Source organism: Pungitius pungitius, chromosome 6 (assembly GCF_949316345.1).
Source record: "Pungitius pungitius chromosome 6, fPunPun2.1, whole genome shotgun sequence".
Taxonomy (NCBI): domain Eukaryota; kingdom Metazoa; phylum Chordata; class Actinopteri; order Perciformes; family Gasterosteidae; genus Pungitius; species Pungitius pungitius.
The window spans coordinates 8,716,037-8,735,472 of NC_084905.1; the positions used below are offsets into that span (position 1 = coordinate 8,716,037).

A 19,436-nucleotide genomic window follows, 5' to 3' on the forward strand; every position below is an offset into this window, starting at 1 on the left:
ATGTGAGGACGGGTGCAGGTAAAAAGGTACTATTTGAATGTTACTCCTGTTCACTTTGGGATTTAACTGCTTTGTTGTTTCAAATTCTAGACAGCTAGTACAATGAACATCAGGGAGCTCCACACCAACCTGCGGTGCGTGTATAGGTATGGCTGGCGGATGGCCTGCAGGGGAGCCCAGATGACGAAGCCCAGCAGGGCCAAGGGTAGGGAGGCAAGGAGAAGGAGGAGGTAGAGTGGTGCAGAGATCAGCACGCACAGGGTGAGGAAGGAGCACGGGTCCTGGGAGCGCCGACGCTTCTCCAACGATGTGGGCACGCATGAGGCCAGCAGCTGGTCCAGGAGCCAATAGCAGGGGAACACCAGGCTCCACGACAAGCCATCCAGGAAGTGCAGGCAGGCCCCGGAGTAAGGGGTGATGTGGAGGACCATCTCTTTTCTTTCTTTGCTCCCTCTTCTTCTCTGTCGCTCCAAACCCTATGTCCTGATCCACATGCACTATTTTAACAAGCAAAGGCAAATCTGTCCACAGTATGAATAAATCAATTCAAAAATCTGACTGAAATGTAGAACTCTCCCCTCCTTGGAGAGAGGTTCACTACATGGTTTGGGAGGATTTTGGGGGGGATCTTCACAGACAAGCTTCTCTTAGTATCAACTCCCCTCCCTCAGCAATTTCACCTCATACGAGGGGGGTGAAGGAGCGCGGTCTGGAAGTAGGGGGTTTCCATGACAATACCGCTTCTGTTGATGAAGAATCTACAACAGCGAGGACTCCAGTGACCTCCAAAGGTAGCGCCCGTTAACCTTCATCTGGCCGATAAACATCCCTTTGGGCTCAGGACCTAGAAAAGTAAGCTGATCGATAGAAAATAAAGCAAGGAGATGGGAGAGAGGGGGGGGGGGGTTGAAAGTTGGGGTGGAACAAAGAACAGTAATCAGTCATGGACTTTGAATTAACTTTTTACTGTATATCTCCCAACGTTTGGGAAACAGACAACAGACAACATACATTTAGGTAGAGAAGAGAATGTGCAAGTGTGTTTTCAACGCAGCAACCGTCAATCCAACCGCGCAACTGTACAAGAAGAAGAAGAAGAAGGAATCTTTTTTTTAAATCCCCATGGGTAAAGTGTTCCCAGCATTTAACCATCCCACAAATGGAGCAGTGTGCTTCCGTAAAGGTGCACAGAGAGCAGTTGGGGAGTAGGATTCTTGCTCAGGTATCTTATTTTACTATATCTTATTTTATTCTTATATATGGCACCAATTGCCAAGACAAATTACTGTTTGTGTAACACACATGTCAATAGATTCTGATTCTATTCAAATGGAGATTTATATGGAGATTTATGGAGTTTATAATACTTACAATACTATAATAGGGTTAGGAAGATATTCATATTAATAGCATGTGAGAGACAATACCTAACATATACAATGTAGGGCTGACGTCAGTTTTCTCTGGCAACAGCTACAATTGAACTCAATTTTGACTGGACGGAAAGCCACTGGTACCTTTGGTATTTAATGATTTATATGAAGTCGATTGAGGCCAACTGTCGTCTCGGGGGAAGGTTTGATTGCTAAGTGAAGGTAACAGATCAGTGGGTCCGTCCATAATGGACAGTACCAACACAAGCTATTCCACTACAGCAACAACTGAATGTTGTAGGATGTGGGCTGTGCTGATATTAATAGACAATATATAAAAGGTCATACGTGGACCAGAATAACAATCAATACAATACCACTAGGGCTTAAAATGGAAATCAGTGAATCCTGCCTGCTCATATTAAAACACAGCATTGATTCATGCTGTTGTGAACGGTGTTACCCGCTTTGTAAGACTGATGTAACCGATCGACTTCCTCTTTATGATGGTTGACGGGTCGACCTGAGAGATGAAGAGGTCACCTGCTGACTCGATGGTAGGCCCGACTGAATTAACTGGTTGGCTTACTGCTTGGACGTGTGATTGTCTGGCAGATTAGCAGGACGACAGACAGCACTCTCATATTCAGCCAGCCGGCAGTCAGTGACACTGTGTTCAGGATTTAGGTTCCAGGGCTGCTGTTTATTTAAGAAAGTGACCATAACCTACTAACATCTGTTAATCGCTGGTCTCCATGGACAGGGGATGTCAGTGACAAACAGGCTAACATTTCTACGCTTTATATTAATAGTTCTTTCGTTTTTCTTCTTACTTAGGACATTGTTGAGGTACAGAATGAAAAGGTTTAGCAAGAAAAAAACATCTTATTACATTAATATAAAAGAAAATAAGACACCAGAGAAAGTTACTCATCATTCTGCAGTCCCTCAAAAAAATAGACAAAGAACATGAAAGATACACTAAAACATTGTCCAAACAACCTACATCCCTAATTAGGCTTAAAAATAGATATAAATATCTATCTGTGGTTTTAAAAATGTGACATTTCAATTTAAACAAAACAACACTGAAATCAAGAAAAGTTGGTTAGGTTAAATCTATAAACATCATGGTTTAGCTCAAAATCAAATTCATAGTGGTTGGTCTTAATGGTATAAGACAGGAAACTAAAACATTATCTATTTCTATCTATTTCTATCTATTTAAGGAAACATTGGCTCTGGGTTTACAGTTACCCAATATACCTGAGAGTGGTATCAACCACATCATCTAATTATTGCCAAGCAAGCAAAACAACTGTATAAGCTCTATTCCCACAAGAACTATAATCCTTAATGTCAACAATTCATTCTCTAGACATATTTATTAGTGCTGTATATGCAGCAGTGAGCAGTGTAGCTATCACAGGAAATCAGGGGGAGACAGTATAACAGTGGAAAAAAAACAAGGAGGAGACAAGCAGGAAAGAGAGAGACAATAGTTAAGTTAATTAAAATATCAGCGCTGCAGCCCTCTCGGTTGCCATTAGGATGCTGACAGCCTGAGATGATTGAAAGTAAGAAACCGAGAGGAGAGAGAGCCATTAATAATATAAGGATTTATTTGTTCTATATTTCCTTTATTTATTGCTTTAAACCCCATGACCTGAAATATCTAAAATCATCAACCGTTTAACAAGATTCCGTAAAGAGTTTCCTCTTTGAAATTGGAGACGTCACCAACAACTGAGGACAGAAATACTCCCATCAGTCACTGCTGATACATCAGCGAGCACAAACTGTCACAGTTAGTGTTATTAGGGGAAACGGAGCGATGCATAATTCATACCCAAAGACACTCATAGGGAGAGACGGAAATACACTGTGGAGGCAAAAGACACTAGTGGCCCATTCAGAGACAGTAACACACCTCATGTAGCAGTGCAAAGACATGCAGACATCCATGTACGTCTTTACAGTGAGTCCGCTTTGTGCCACAGAAACAATCCTTTGTTGTTCTGCACTTTGCTGAGGAGTTGAAGTCTGTTTAAATGACCATTGTACAATAAACTGTTGGGCAGAATAAGGTGAGAATGATCTGTAGATTGTTACTACGAGCAACCGCTTTCATGTCCCACATAGTCGCCTCATCCAAGGTTTCTACACAATATTGATGAGTGGACCTTGATGGATGCTACAAATGTTGCATTTGTGTGAATGTGTGGCAAAACTGGTTGGCCTCAGGCAAAACACAGCTGTAACTTCAGACAACATCTTTCTATTCTTAATATCTTTTGACCAATAGAAACAATACCAAAAATGTTGATTTGATGTATTACAAAGTCATAAATCAACAGACGTGTTCCAGTAAATCATTAACCCAAACTAACCTATTAGGTTGTTAGAGGTGGCGAAGGACAAACTTCACCACAAGTATAATCTTTTAGAAAGTGTCTTTTTAAAACTGTTATATTACATTTTGATAGCTAAGTGGGTCCTGCATTAAATAAATCCCTAAGAGAGTGCCCTGTTTTACATTAGAGAGACTAATGTCCAATATAAATATGACAAGTGGTGCTTTAATTTAAGAGCTGTGAAGGCGTTTTGTCTCCCAATTAGCCAAAAACAATCTTCAAAATGACCTTTCCATTATTTTCATAGATAACAACGAATGTCACTAGAACGAAACAAAATGACACAGAGGGTGCATAGAAGCTGCTTGTAGAAACAACAAAGACCAAATTAAATTTTTGCCTTCATTTTGCTTTCATTCGATTACAGAAATCAACCACAATCAATACATATCAACATGTGGGCTTGTACTTTGTGAGGTAAGTACACAATACACGTCTATAAGGAGGCCAACAGCAATGTTGGTTTTCAGCACACAAGAACAAAAAACATCAGGGAGTTCACGTGTATGGAAAGGCGAAAGAGCCGTAATCCCCTCTTATGATGCTTGCCTTCAATAGCATGTGCGTTATTTGAGTGGGCATGTTTGTGTGGGCGCACAAAGTGCTAGGCATAGACCGATGCGTGTGTGTTAATGTATTGTCTGTGAGTGTTTTGTGCGGTACAACGCAGCTTCTTAATGTGGCCGAGTGGAGCACAACAGGAACTGATGCCCTCATTTGCTGATGTTGGGAGAGAGATGCGATCATTGAGCGACAGACAGTCGCCATTACTTTAGAGGACATTACATTGACTTACATAGATGAATCGAATCCTCACCTGGACCATAAGATCTAATCTGAACCCTCAAATGGGCCATTGACGGACTTTCCAAAAGTGATGACCGGCCAGAATTTCCAACAAGTCCTCACTCCGAAGATCTAAACCCCCAACTGGTCCCCAAATGGATAGCTTTTCGAGCATATTTCTTCGCAATCAAACACATGTTTTTCAAATGCAGTTTACTCTAGGAGCATCTGCTGGACCAGCAGTCAGTTCAGAAGTTACCACATGCACAAAAAAACTCACACACACACACACACACACATACACACACACACACACACACACAAACAATGGACAAAGACGAGTGACGTCACTGTGCTCTCAGCATGCTCCAGGGAGTTCTGTTGTCATGGTGACCTAGTCACATGCTCTCAGGAACTGTACTAGTGTGGCCGCCTGTACTGAAAACACACCAACACATCTCTGGCCCTCACATTCAAACTGAAGTGTTTGCAGAGCATCTACACCACATGTGTAAAACCCGCGGCCCGCGGGCCAAATCCGGCCTGCCAGGGCGCCGCCAGAGTCCAGCTGCCCCGCTGGATGACTTTGCTATTGTGAGAATTACAGAAAGCTCTGCATGCGGTCGCGTCATATCGTCCGGGCCGGTTTACTTTCGGTAGTTGACCGCGGAAAGGAAACGGCCGCTAGCTGCAGTCAGTTACATCGCAGAAAACAAGACGGTAGCTCACGATGGAGATCGCTTTTTGAATCGAAAGTAAAACAAACTGTGCAAAGGAATTCCTCCATGTGCCAAACAGAAGAGGGCTGAGTGGCAAACGGACCACTTAAAGCACCGCTATACTGAGCTAGCTGCTAGGCTAAGCTAGCTGGAAGAGTTGGCTAGTTCAACATGTTGCACCCTTTCTAACACTGACAATTAAACAGCGTCTAAAAAATATGTTTTCTAAAGTGATTATTAATTACTTGAAAGATTTAGTCTTCATTAAAAACAAAATTGTAACAACAACATTCATTAATCGCCATTAATCAAAATTAATTAATTAATTAATTTCAATTTGATCAATTACTTATATTTTTATAATGTATTGATAGCCCTAGTTTACAGTTATACCCATATGTCACATATTTTCCAATATGCAATTCTCTTATGCATTATTTGATGAATTGTTTTATGAATTGTTGGACTGTAAACTATCTACAAATAGAATGGATTCCAGTTGTTAGAGTATGTGCGTGATTAGTGCTGGGTCATTGTGTGTACAGCAACACATATAATGCAACTCCTCCAGTAAAGTACTAAACTAAATAACACACTACTGCGATAGGATTTTGATCAGGCACAACACCGTCTTATTCTGATATTTCACCCTTTTATTAATAATAACTTATTGGTTATGTAATGGTATCAGGTTAGGTGAAAAATACTTGACTACTACAACTGTCAGATATTTAGCCTCAAACTGCAAATATCACCCCCTTGCTGGCTTAGTCGTCACCAAATTCACTTGGATAGCCTGTATGGAAAAGTGTCTAAATGGACACTTTCATCAATCACCCATTTATCCTGTGATGACATGAGCTACCATACACATTGAGACCGTGACATTAATTCACCGTTGTCACAGCTACGGGAGCACAATGACATATTGACATGGACACAAGCAGAACCGGGGATCAAGCCACCGATCGTTGGATCGAAGGACAACCCTCGCTCTTACACTGAGTGACGGTCGCCCTTCTTGTCACAGCATTACTTCTTGAGAAGCCAAAGCAATCGATGAACTCAGAAGTTGAGGTCTGAATGGCTGAGATTTCATATTTAAAATATTTAGATATCTATGAAATTATTTCACAATATCACCTTAAATATCCGTGAGTATCTTGAGCTGATTGAATTTTCAAACTGTCCTTTTTTCCATCTGTCTTTCAACAGTGTAATTATGGTCCATAACATGTTTAGTGGGAGCTCACAATACCATCACTATGAGACACAATTCAGTCAGCGCGGTTATTTGATCAGGACCTGCTGCCACCTTTGTTTGAGCAACATTGCTGCTCACAAGGCAACAAACGAACTTGGCTTTGGGTAAACTGCTCACCAGCAATGAGTTTAATCTCAGACATTATCTTGGAAATATATTTCCAAGAAATCGTGGCAATGTAATTACAATAACATTCCAAATGGAATATCTGTAATTCAGAGTAATTTAGTTAGAACACCCCCACAGTGGCCCAATTACTGAGTACCATTATGGCTTTGATTCTAACCCATGACCTTTTGTTTCATGTGGTCCCCACCTTCAGGTCTCGGTTTGGCTTTGTGTCTCCTCTCATACGTTATTAATATATCGCTCTGCAGAGCAGCAAAGCATCACCTCTAGACTTTTAGTTCAGCACAAAGAAGACTGTCACCTTCTACCATTAGTCAGCTTTTTGATTTAGGACCTGCTACGTCATTCGCTGCCACCGTGACATGTTAGCACTATAATGGGAGGTCTTTAGCTGACACATCAAGTTCTCTAGTTGGGGGTACATCCTTAAGAACCAAAGGGGTAGAAGAGCAATGGCGCTTGAAGCAACCTGATCAGAGAGGTCAACAGTATAAGTGGGGAAGGAGGCGGCGAGGCTGAAGAACACGGCCATTAACAAGACTTTTATGACCAAGTCGCTGACAGACTGGCTGGTATCCTCACCTGCATGAACTGCTCATACGTCCAATGGCGAGTACTTTGCTATGAAAGGTTGGAAATGAATTGGCCAGTTGGTTTTACACAGCTCCAACCCTCTCAGCATGGACACAAACTTTTTGAGTCCCTCCCTTCCTTCTGGATGGAGGCTGCAGTATATCAGGATTGTACAAATACAGTTTCTTTCCATGTGCAGGTGGGTTCATTTAACATTTGGTAACCATATTTTATCATACATTTATAAATTCTTAAATTACATTAGACGTACGTCTTTTACTGTTGCACCAATGGCCGAGCAAATTCTGTTGTATGTGTGTTGGAAAAAATGGACCTGAAGTTGTTCATCTGTTCATCGAAAAAAAAACATTGTGTCAGTTCAAAAGTTTATAGATTCTCTGTCCACTAAGACAGAACATCATTTTCCCAACAATGTGTAACTCACTTGGTAATAAACAGTTTTTGATGCTGTTAGCACATCTCCTGGTTCAGTAGAGCAAAGTTCTGTTCTCACATAGTCATTGTTTCATCACTCCTGTCTTTAGTAAAGTCAGTGCTCATCTTGCCTGTTTGTGCTTCTGTTCTCCACTCACTGAAGTTTTACCACTAACTGACGTGGCAATCAAGCAGAGTCGGTCTTCAAAGTACAGTAAAGCACACAATGAGGTCAATTAGGTCTGCAAGAGTTGCTAATGTCTTCCTTCCTTGCTTTCTACCAATCATCCATTAATGCGGGATGATTGCTTAAGAGCCATTATAAAACAACCCGATCCATTCAGACCTACGCTCAGCACATTACATTCATGACTCGCGTTCAACCACCGCCCCCCTGGGCAGCCGTCCACCTCGGCCCAGAGTAAGTACTGGATGTCTGTGTTTCTTGACCACTGCCATGTTATAGCTATTATCGACATATTAACCAACCTTACAGCGCTGGCAGATAGTTTCACCGGCAGAGAGTGGACGAGAGCTCCAGACTGGACAACTGGCTACGTAGCTGGTTGGCTTGTTCATCTCCGGAGGTGCTAGTGAGCGAGTATCAGTGCTGAGCAAAAGGATTTTTCTGTGATTAACGGCAATTAGTAGCTAGTAGCTAAAGTAGCTAGTCGGCTGACATCAATGCTAATACTCCAGGCTCATAGGGTTTCAGGCTCATAGTGTTTCAGGCTCATAGTATTCCGGTGACGTATAACTCCATTTTGTAGTGGTTACAAATAGCTTTGTTTGTATCGACTTTCAAATGAAAATGGCGATTTAAAAGTGCGGTACTTTTCTCAATTTTCTCGGTTAATGTGTACAGCAGCTATAAGGCCCTCCCAATGCTCAAATAATAGAAATATCTGTTAAGGCATGATGAAATCTCTGTCCAAGTTAATGGACTGGATAACGTATTTATGACGTGCCCAGCCCTAAATACAATATAATACACATAGTCAAACAAACAGTAGAAACATCTTTCCCTCCCTTCATTTATTGTTCTATTTTTAATGTAATGGTTGTATGTCCTGTGGATCCTCGCCTTTTGTGCTCTCCCCCCATGTGAGCACAACATGCTTTGTACACAGACACACACACACACAATCACATGAAGTCATCAATACTTGACCGGGGCATTAGGCGGCACGTTATCTACACATTGTGCACAAGTACAAAAAACACACTCCACACTGTCCCCTCTGGACTGTCTGCAAACCAAGTGGATTGTCCAGCATTGATTTGCCCTACATTTGCTCCAGATGTATTAGCTGCTGTGCTGAAAGATGATCGCAGGCCTTTAAAATGTGTTGTTTTAATCAACATCCCTCTCTTCACGTGCTACTCAAACTCAAAAACACTTCATATCTTACCAACACACTTGATATTTCTGATGAGCAAGGACTTTAATCATGCTTTGCTTCCGTCCCAAACTGACAAAAATTGGAGAAAACTTCCATCGTGTTGCCTAAATTAGAGGAAATAGAGCCTGTGGTCATTTCCCCAGCATGCTTCATGTAGCAAGGTTGTATATTTGCTTTGATTTGGAGGTTGAGATAAAAACCCTGTACATCCGCTTTGCTAATGTTAAAAACAGTGGGAAATTCACGTTGACAAACAGGCGGTGACTGCTGAGCTTCCAAGGAAAAGCAGAAAATAAGTTGCCACATGGCACTAACTACAGTGATAGAGAAAATGTGTACTTTCTAAAGGCAAAGCAGCAAGGAGAAGTTTTCCTTGAAATCAAATAATGGCAGAGAGACAGAAACCAGAATGAAGAACAGAGGTCAACTGCTGCTTTAGTTACAAATAGTAAATGGAAAAGACATGTAGAAGCTGAGATTCAACTTTGTGCTCCTTGTGTCGTTATTTTAAGGGGAAAAGGATTCATACAGCAAATCCTTTGATAGCTGCCCTTTCCTTTTAATATATAAGTGACTCACAAAAACTTAAAGATTTGGAAATTATAAAATTCAAACATGGTCATTATGTAATGGACCCAGGTTGTAATTTTCGCCTCTTGTGTTCACCCACGTGGCCTGCTCCACTTATTATTCCTCATACTTGTGACATCACTTCCTGTCTAGGGCTAAAGAATGGCTTCATACAAGTCACCTCTGAAGGGAATCAACTTCTCTTGTTGATGAACCTTTAGTGAGTGTGTTGATCCTAAACAGTCTTCGTGGGGATTTTTGTTCATCCTCATCATGATTAACACCTTCACCCAAATAAATGAGAAATCCCACCAGGGCAGACTTATCATTTTAATACACGCTAAGGGGGAAAGGATTGATGGGGAGGAAGTCAGGAGCAAGTGACTGCTGCCTGGCTGGCGTCATCACCGGTGAAGGGTGGATGTTGCTACGGAAACGGCACAAGGTTCAGGCCAAGACAAACACAGTTAGGCGTTCGTTTGAGAGAGAGTCAGGCAATTGTTTGGCCAGAGAGTACCAATCATTTGGAGGTTACTATCGCCGTCTTTTCAGTTTAACGGAGAATATTATTGTATGAAACTGAGAAGATAGGTCAGTATAGATCAGTGATAGCATCAGAAGGATGTTAAGCAGACACGTTAGTGTAAGGAGAATGAATAGGATATGATAAGAAGGTTAGAGCTGTCACTATGTTGTTTTTATTGCAGCCAATAAACCTAAATGACCATATTTGGAATGCAGAGCAGTGTCAATCACAGTGGGCCCGCCCTAAAGCATTCCCTGCTTCATTTGAGTCTAAATGGACATTACGGTGTATTGAAGAAAACTGAAACTAGAGATTGAGATCATTAAGTCATGTTTACAAAGTTTACTGATGGAATCGTTCAAGAAACTAGTCATTTTCTCTTTTACACTGGGGAGTCTCCTTCTGGTCAGTCGAGTGAATGCAAGTGTCTAGACACTTCGGCAAAGACTGTAGGTCAGGCGTCCCCAAACTTGGCCGGGCCAAATGTGGAGGCGGGCCGTATCCGGCCCGCGGGCCTTAGTTTGGGGACCACTGCTGTAGGTGATTCATGGGAAACACATTCAAATAGCAGGAGAACTGAACAAGTTTTCTTTTATATCAGGTGATTATTGAGCAGACCTACTCCATACGTAGCCCACAGACTTGAGTGATGTTACTCTTCTAATCCAATTCAAGGAAACAAGTTTATTCATGCAAAAGGATGAACACTTCTTTTGACTTTAATTACAAAATGGTTTGAATTGAAAAAATAGAATTTTTAAGTCTAACAGTGACAGTTATCCCTAATACATTATATATAAATATTAATACCCCTGAGCTACCAAATAATGTTATTTATAACATCATCTCTAATTCTTCTGTTCACACATTTCAGTGCGATGAACCAGATATTTATTTTTGCAATGTGCAGTTTGAAGAAACATTATGTAATACACACACCGTGCCATAGTGAAGGTTATCTGGTATGACTGCTGCTGTACACAGAATGGAATCTCCCTTTTCAAATGTTCAAGTATATAACATGCACAGTAAAGATATTTCTGTATTTTGTATAGCAATTTGCCCCCTTTACTGTTTATTCACTAAAGCTGTTTTATTTTTATGGGCTTGCTTAATGTTCAATACTAATTCCCCTGCAGGACCAGTAAAGCCACTTAGAATCATGAATCTTTTGCACTCTGTTATCCTGGATGGGGGGCGGGGAAAGGCAGAGGCCTCAAAGTCCCCGACCTATACAGGCGGCAATTAAGTAACACGTGGGCTCGACTAGACATTGATGAGTAAAAGGTGGACGGAATCAACGCAGTGTCCCCTATCAATTTGTGCAGCACCATTTTGAAGCATTGAGGTTGGCGTTAATGCCAGGGCCATCTTGAATTACGTTGTGTTTGGTTTTTTAGCAAGCTCTAAATAGAAGCTACCATAGCAGTTTGAAAGAGACACCTGTAATGGCAAAAATATATGTAACTCTTCTAAATGCTTCATTTGTATAACCAGTTTATAAATTGCAAGGGCTGAGATGGAAAGGCCATGGTATGAGAGCTGAAGTGTTCTGCACTGATAAATTTCCTCAGCGTCCTAGCTCTATAGACTAAACAAAATAGGTCGTATGTGTGTAACCAGATTTGTTTTCAAGTGTTAGGAGGGCGAGTCCATGGTCAAAGAACTGATGTGTCTTACATGAACTAGCTGTCCTGAGTATCCTGGCTGTAGAGACTCAACAAGATGGTCAAGGTTTCTGTTGACGCCACCGATAACTGAACTTGTGTATAAGAAGTGCCTCGTTCTGTTAGGGGGCGAGAGATGGTTCATGACAGTCTGCAGAGCATGTAGCTGTTGTGACCTTGTTGTGACCCAAATAAACGGAGAAAGACATATTTGACTCGGAGCCTTTGTTTCTTACTTTACGATTGTCTGTGCAAAATCTTCCACCCCACACCATACGGCTGGCCCAAAAGCATCCCCTGCTTTATGGTGTGTTTGACTCTGATAGACCAGAATTTACTAAATGACGACTCTATTAAGATTTTAACTAACTGCTAATAGTCAATAAGCTTGCATGTTGGAGAGTAGATAGGGTAGTCGGTAAATTATGCTGGCAATAACATCTCGCTCTGCTTTTTGTAAGCTGCGGGCGCTGATTGACACATCTGAACGAAAAAGAATGTCTTGTTGGAACCGAAAAATGAGGCGACCTGATCGGTGCTGCCGGCTGCGTTCTGGATCCACTCCGCCTCGCTCTCACTTTGAATCCACCACACGGGACGCTGAGAATAGAAGGTAACGAGGAGATGGTGAAAAACCCAACGTGCGGCCTGCCTCCAATGTCATCTTTAACCTTAGTCCTTGATGATTAAACCCTCTCCCCTCTCACACACACACACACACACACACACACACACACATCTGCCGAGGTCAGTCCACGCGGGTAATGAGAGAGCGTGTGCGGTCTTTACTTGCACTTGTTGGTTTGAGTTTCATTCCCCCTGTTTTCACTATGCTGGTCGGTTCTTTAAAGCCACACCCAGGACTGCATCAACCACATCTGTCACACACACTGCTCCACCCGAAGCACCTCCTCCCAACCTCACACAGCCTGGAGGGCTTCAGTAGGGCAGAACGAGAGGCAACAGGACCACAGCTGCAGCTCACATGGGTGAACACGAGAGGCGAGACAAATATCAGTCTACGTAGTCAGAAATGTTCAGGAGGGTGACTGATAGCACGCTCACTCCACACTCATCACATATAAATACACACCTCAGACTGAAAAAAAGAACCAAACCCAAATCCTGCTTTCTGCATCCTGTCAGCAGGCGGTGGGAAACATAATCCCACTGCGCCCACACTGACGGGGTAACTGACCCCATCTTAGGGGGCCGAGGGGAAGAACATCTGGACAGGCATTAAACAGGGGATGAGACCCAGGTGTGCTCCATCACGGGGAGGCGTGTCCTCAATCACGCTCGGGGAAGAATACTGACTTAGCTGATTAAGTGGGCTTTTAAGAATATTAACATCTGTCGACATGTCAATGTTGTCCCATGACTACAACAACAAGAGACGCAACATTACCAGAACGAGGCACGCTACAACAAAGAGATGCCAAACAGCTGCAATGGGGAGTCACGTGACCAAGTACTCCGACTTCTCGAGAGTCAAGGACTCACGTGACTACCGACTTTTTATTTTTATACGATGCGCCATCTCCTCCTACCTGAAGGAAGGTAGAGTGATGGACTTCCATCAGCACCTCATCAAGGAGGTTGAAACCTGCAGCTTCCACGAGTTCACAACCTTTCAGCAAGGATGACATGTGACACCGGTGAAGGCCACGAAGATACCGTTGGCTCTGCATATAACATGAACATAAGGGTCTGCTAAAATCACAACAAAATCCTCTCATTAGCAGAAATAAAGTAAAGCTGCTGAGTACAGGGTTTATTGTTTCGTTTTTAGCTGGAAAATTAATTAATACATTCAAACATTTGCAAACAAAAAAGGCAATATCACGTCGGCACATGAATGAGAAACAAAAGAAAGAAATCTGCTTTTCCAAATGAAGTGGCCCTGGGTCATTAAATCAATAACAACCAAGTGTATCATAAGCAGACAGCTACATCCATCTCTCTTCATCAGAGCTCTGCTTTAATTGCGACAATAAACGACTGAAAAGCAATTGGGGAGTTTTTACATTCAACCGTCCTCACTGCCATGCTGGCACGTGAACTTGCCAGCATGGATGGATGTCAGGGAACAGATGGAGGATACAGAGAAGACGGGCGGATGGCCGGCGTACAATAATGGTGGAGGAGGAGGAGGAGAAACGTAAAGTACAGGCGCCCGCATGAAAGGATGAAGGCCACACAGCCGGAGTAGGACAGAAAGAGGGTGGAGGAGAGACTGTGGATGAATGTTCATACATAAACTGGTCTCTAATCAGCTTTAAAGGGTCTAATTACAGCTCAAGTAGCCATGTGCTGTAATCATACAGTCCATCTATATGTATAAATACACATATACAGTGCGTATACACTCCATGTTCCATCTTAAAGGGAAGTGAGTCATTCATTATCTTACTATTTTCAGAGGTGTAATATAACTTCAGAGAGATGTTCCCCATGAAGTGAATGCATATTTTTATATTTTGGTTGAAACAGGTGTAATTTCCCAAGCTGTACTGTCCATGTTTCCCCATTTGACCTGACAGCACCAGACACATCCGTATAGACTAATACACTAACTTTTTTATTTTATCAAATAATAATTAACAGTATTGGTATTATCCTTGCTAAAGAAGTCCGTTTTTAACAGGCCGCCACCTTCCACACAACGAATATTCATGGCGCCGCCTCCCGGTCTCTCGGAATCAGGCTTCTCGTAGCACTGTGGATCTTAGCAGGAAACACCAGCCCTCTCATGGTGCCTCTGACTCTCACAATGTACCCCTTTCAAGCCAGTGTGAGAGCAGCTGGTAGAGGAGGGGACAGGAAATAACAGAGAGGCACCAGAGTGTGAAGTCAATCTTTTGAAGACGAGCCTCACGGAGAGGACTGGTGGCTCATCCCAAAGCTCCACTATCCATAGTCAGGACCCGTGAGCAGGGGGTCCAAAGGGTCCCAACGGAACTTTAAGAGTCATTAAGGGGTTCAGATGAGTTGCCAGTCAGTTTTAGTTTTACTGAAAAATGCAAATTACAAAATATTAACCCAATTAGATTAATTATTAAAATGAAGGATTCTCCATATTGCAACTTTTTCCTCCCCTTTTCATCCAGTGCTGTAATCAAGTCACGCAATTATCCAGTGCTTTTCTTTGTAACCATTGGAAGACATTATATTGGCTTGTTAGCATTTTAATGGTAATCGTGTTAGCATGCCAAAGTCAAATATTTTTTAAAAGGATCCAACTTAAAAAGCCAGCCCAGTATGTAGAAAGAAAGTCATCAGCATCAACATTAACATCAACAGACTCCCTCCTAAACGTTTCCATCACATTCTGCCCTTGTTAAGACTCACAGCTGTGAAGATAGCAGCTTGGGGAAAACATACAGGCAGGACTATCCAATCAAATGATTTGGGCTGAATCAAATCAATTTAATTAAGAATTGCGTTTGGGTTGTAACATTTCTAAAATAAATGACCCACCGAGGTAACGGACGAGGTAGAGAATTGATTTTTGCAACAAATTGTTCATACAGATATTCAGATATTCTTAATTTTTTGATCTGAATGTACCTGTATTCACCCTGTCTCTGCCTTTCAAATGAATTGCGTTGCTAGGCAACAGCTTGGGTCCATGTTTATTTCCTGAATTTAGCATTTATAATGAATAAAGAACAGTTCATCCATTTCATCCCGTTCGGTACTCTACTAAGTACTAACAAGTCCTCCTTATGTTTTCCTGCCTAAACAGGCATTGAAACCAGATCCCGCACTATCAGGTGTCACTGGACTCCCGGACCTGTTGGAGGGCCTCATCTGTACAGCCCGCTCCCCTCAACCACCTGCATGCTCCGTCTCCAATGGAAACGCAGTACCCAGGAGCCCCGGGGGGCCATGCAAGGCAGACTGAAAAGGTTATTGTCCAGATTATGTCTAAAGACGCGGACATATTGCAGAGCCTTCTGCTGCTTTGGAAGGCTGATCCAAAGCCAAGAAGCATCTAAATAAGTCACAGCACCATATGCAAACATGGTGTATTAGCTGTAGGAACAGGATTGCTCAACACAGAGAAAACTGGACAAAGACTCATCCAAATCTAAATCCACAGGGAGAGGAGCTAAACTCTCCGTCAACTTCTAGGATCCTACGGGAACAATCCTGCAGCCCAATTGTGATGGAAGCAATGTCACCTTTTACATATCGGACTGTGCCTGCAAAGTGTCATAAAGCTTACATTCTCTCCACTGACCAGCAGGGGGCGACTGCTTCGGTTGCAAAAAGAAGTCTGATTGAATAGAAGTCTATGAGAGAATCACTCTTCTTCTATCCTATGTACTCCCTCAATAAAATGTTAAAAGTGTTCGGAACTACAAGGTTTTAAGTCCTTTGTGCCCTGAAACAATATTTTTAACTAGTTTTAGTAAAGTATATGTATGAATGAAAGGGGGAAAAACTTTTCAGTGTGAAGTATGAAAGAAGTAGCTATTTCAGAGGATATCATAATCATAAATCAGGTTATCTCAGACTCTGCTGCTTTAAGGTCTGAAACATAAGTCAACCAAACACTGGCTTGAACAAATGCCCAGCACTCTCCTACTCGGAGGAGAGGCACATCGCACTTTCAATCAATGGAGGAAAGAACCTGCTGGACTCCTTCTTACCACATGATAAATGGCAATAAAACAAGGAGGGAAGAGGGAGAAAAAAAGAAAGGGGAGGAGAGAAGAGAAGAGAGGAGGCAACAAAAAAGGGGAGAGGACAATTGAGAAAATAGGAGGGGAGGAAATCAGAATGGAGAAAAGAGCAAAGGGGGAAACAAGGACACAAAAAAGGAAACAAGATCAGAGTGAAGGAGAGGAGAGGCCACACCTAAATGTACTGTGGATTGAAAAAGAGCAACACTTCTCTACAGATTCCATGCCTCCTGCTCTCCCCTCACCAGCCACCCAACTGGACCAGGTCTCACCAGTAACCGGCCGGTCCCAGCATATCACCACTAGTAAAACCAGTTAAAACCATGAATATACTACTGTGGGCAGCAGGCCAGCAAACAAGGGTTAAAAAAAATCACAACTGACTGACGAGACAGCACAGAGTGATCAGTGAATCATCTGTGTGTAGCGAGAGTCTGAGGTGCACACTGAGAGAGAGACGTGGAAGTAACACGAGAGGAGGGAGAAGGGGGGGATGCTTTCTGTAGCATTGACTTAGTGTTCTGATCTCAGGCATTCATGCAAAAGAGCGCGCCCTTTACACAGAGAGAGAGAGAGAGCTTCGCCTACCATTAGATCATGCAAATTTGAGTCAAATGTTGTACCCCAGGCCAAAGCAGGGTAAGAATGAGGCGCGGCTGGAAGGCTGAGCGGACACGCGAATTACACACACACACACACACAGCAGGATTATAAATGCGTTATTACGGTACCAGACACTGGAATGCTCTATTAGCCTCTGTAGCCCATGTAGGTGTAGAGAATCGTCGCTGCTGCTCTCCGACCTAAAACCGAGAGAGGGAAGAGGCGACTTACTTGTTGGAAATCTCTCCCGCATGGGCTTTGCGTGATGCGTAAAACGCTGCCTGGTGTCGGGCGGCCTCGTGCCCTCCTGTGCTGAGCGCGGACGAAACGGAGCTCTGAGGCGGTGAAATCCACGGACCTGGCGAGGGACCGAGAGGAGCGACTGAGGGGAGAGGTGGAGGCGAGGAGAGTTGTCTCTTCAGCACCGCACGGCTTTGAACAGCTCCCCGTGACGTCGGTCGCTCACTACGACGTCACGCCCACTTCTCATGCGTTCGCCTCCGGGAAGAGGTGGGGGAAGGGGGAGGGCAAGGGCGGGGGGGGGGGGGGGGGGGGGGGCATCATTAAGAAAGCATGTCATATTTAAATGTTTGATAAGATCATCCGTGGTTGTATCAGGATTGTGCACCATTGTCTTTCTCTGTCTTCTGTGGCTGTGCGTGAAACCCATTAATGTCATCTGAATCAAACTGGGATGGCCACTTAAACGTCGTATGACATGCAGGAACTTCTGCTAATGGTTATAACACAGTATATTATTCCATAACGATCATTTGTTTAAAGCAATGAAAATAGAGGAAAAACGCCTTATGCCTAATGCCTGACAAGTATAATCTAACATAAAATAATAAAATAAAAAGAGAGAGATTTTCAAATCAAAACATAAAAGGGTTAAAGGGTAAAGATAGAAGCTACAGATCACAGTATGAAAGTCACCGGAAGATCGAGACAGAAAGCGATGAAACATGAACATTGGCTTGTACATACTTTTCTGTTAAAATCACTAAAATATATGTGCAGATATAATATGATTTTAGAAGGTAGAGTAGAAGGGCTAACACTAGTTAATGGTGAGCAAACACTTTTTTTAATGGTACCAACAAGAACAAGCATATGTATCCTTCTACTATCTAACACAGTTTTGCTGTTACACAAGGTTTAATCTTTATGAATGAATTCCAGATGTATTGAACCAGCCTGTGTAATGTTTTACACGTACTTATGCACTGGAGCTCAAAAGCAGGACACAGAGACGGGATACAGGTGCAGTTAGGTTTCTGGCAAGGTCCAAAACGGGTGATCAGTCCTTGGAGCAGATTACATTACACGTAAGTTTGCTTTTATACATTTTTTTGTCTAAAACGAATGCAATGTAACTCGAAGCCAGGACCTTCTTGCTATAAGGCAGCAGTGCTAACCACCACACCACAGTACCGCCTTGCTCTATAGACGTCTAGAAGAAAACTCAAATTTTCACTTTATTTATTTCCTCAGTAGACCATGTAAAAATAGACAAAAAGGCTGGTTTATTCTTTCTGGCATGTCTCATTTTAACATAATCATCATTAAACCTTTTCTACCCCAAATACAGACACAAAACCAGGTCAGAACCAGAGTCAGAACCAACATTTAGGGTATTCATCATGAAAATGTATATGACTGCTTTACCTAGTTTGAGTTATTAGAGTCTAATAAGCCATGATCTACTTGAAAATACTCTAAACACAACCTGCCAGTATAATAATTAGTATTAGTGCAAATGAGGCCAAAACGCTGGTGTACAACTTTGTCAGTCCTTCAAAAATAAATGCTATCATTGCAACAACAAAAAACCCACATCAGTAGAGTGGCCTCAATCTAGTGATATATTATATTTCTCTCTGACCAACCAACAAAACCCACAGAACCCATCGGAGCAAAGAAATCAGCATTGCAGTATATCAGTACAGTGTAAACCGACAGCTTGATGTCAGTGCCTTCATCTGTTTGGGAGTATGACCAAGACTTAAAGGTTACAGAGAAAAAGGCTTGTTTTTCAAGAATTCACCAATGATCGCTAATATTTGTTCTCCGGAGATGTTGTGAGTTTAAGTGAATTGTAGTCTTTTAACTGTCTTAATGAAATCCGACACAGACTGCATCAGTTGCAAAGCAAAGTTGACTCATATAAGTGAGGCACGCAGTCTGGAGGCAGAAACATCAACGGATGCATCACACACAGAGAGTGAATATCTAATTTCCTGTATGCAAAACAGCTGTTTCTGTGCCACTGTATGTCAGGGG

At 42.4% G+C, this 19,436-nt stretch overlaps 1 protein-coding gene across 1 annotated transcript in view; it reads right to left on the bottom strand.

Annotated features, from left to right (window-relative positions):
* Window positions 1–17,644, bottom strand: part of smpd3 (sphingomyelin phosphodiesterase 3) — a 45,271-nt gene extending 27,627 nt beyond the window's left edge. Inside the window, exons 1-2 of the mRNA XM_037451880.2 lie at window positions 17,385–17,644; window positions 130–857 (exon numbers count right to left, since the gene is read on the bottom strand). Of these exons, the coding sequence (XP_037307777.1) occupies window positions 130–431 (302 nt within the window). The 5' untranslated portion in view covers window positions 432–857; window positions 17,385–17,644. The remainder of the gene's footprint in view (window positions 1–129; window positions 858–17,384) is intronic.
* Window positions 17,645–19,436: the final 1,792 nt, after the last annotated feature.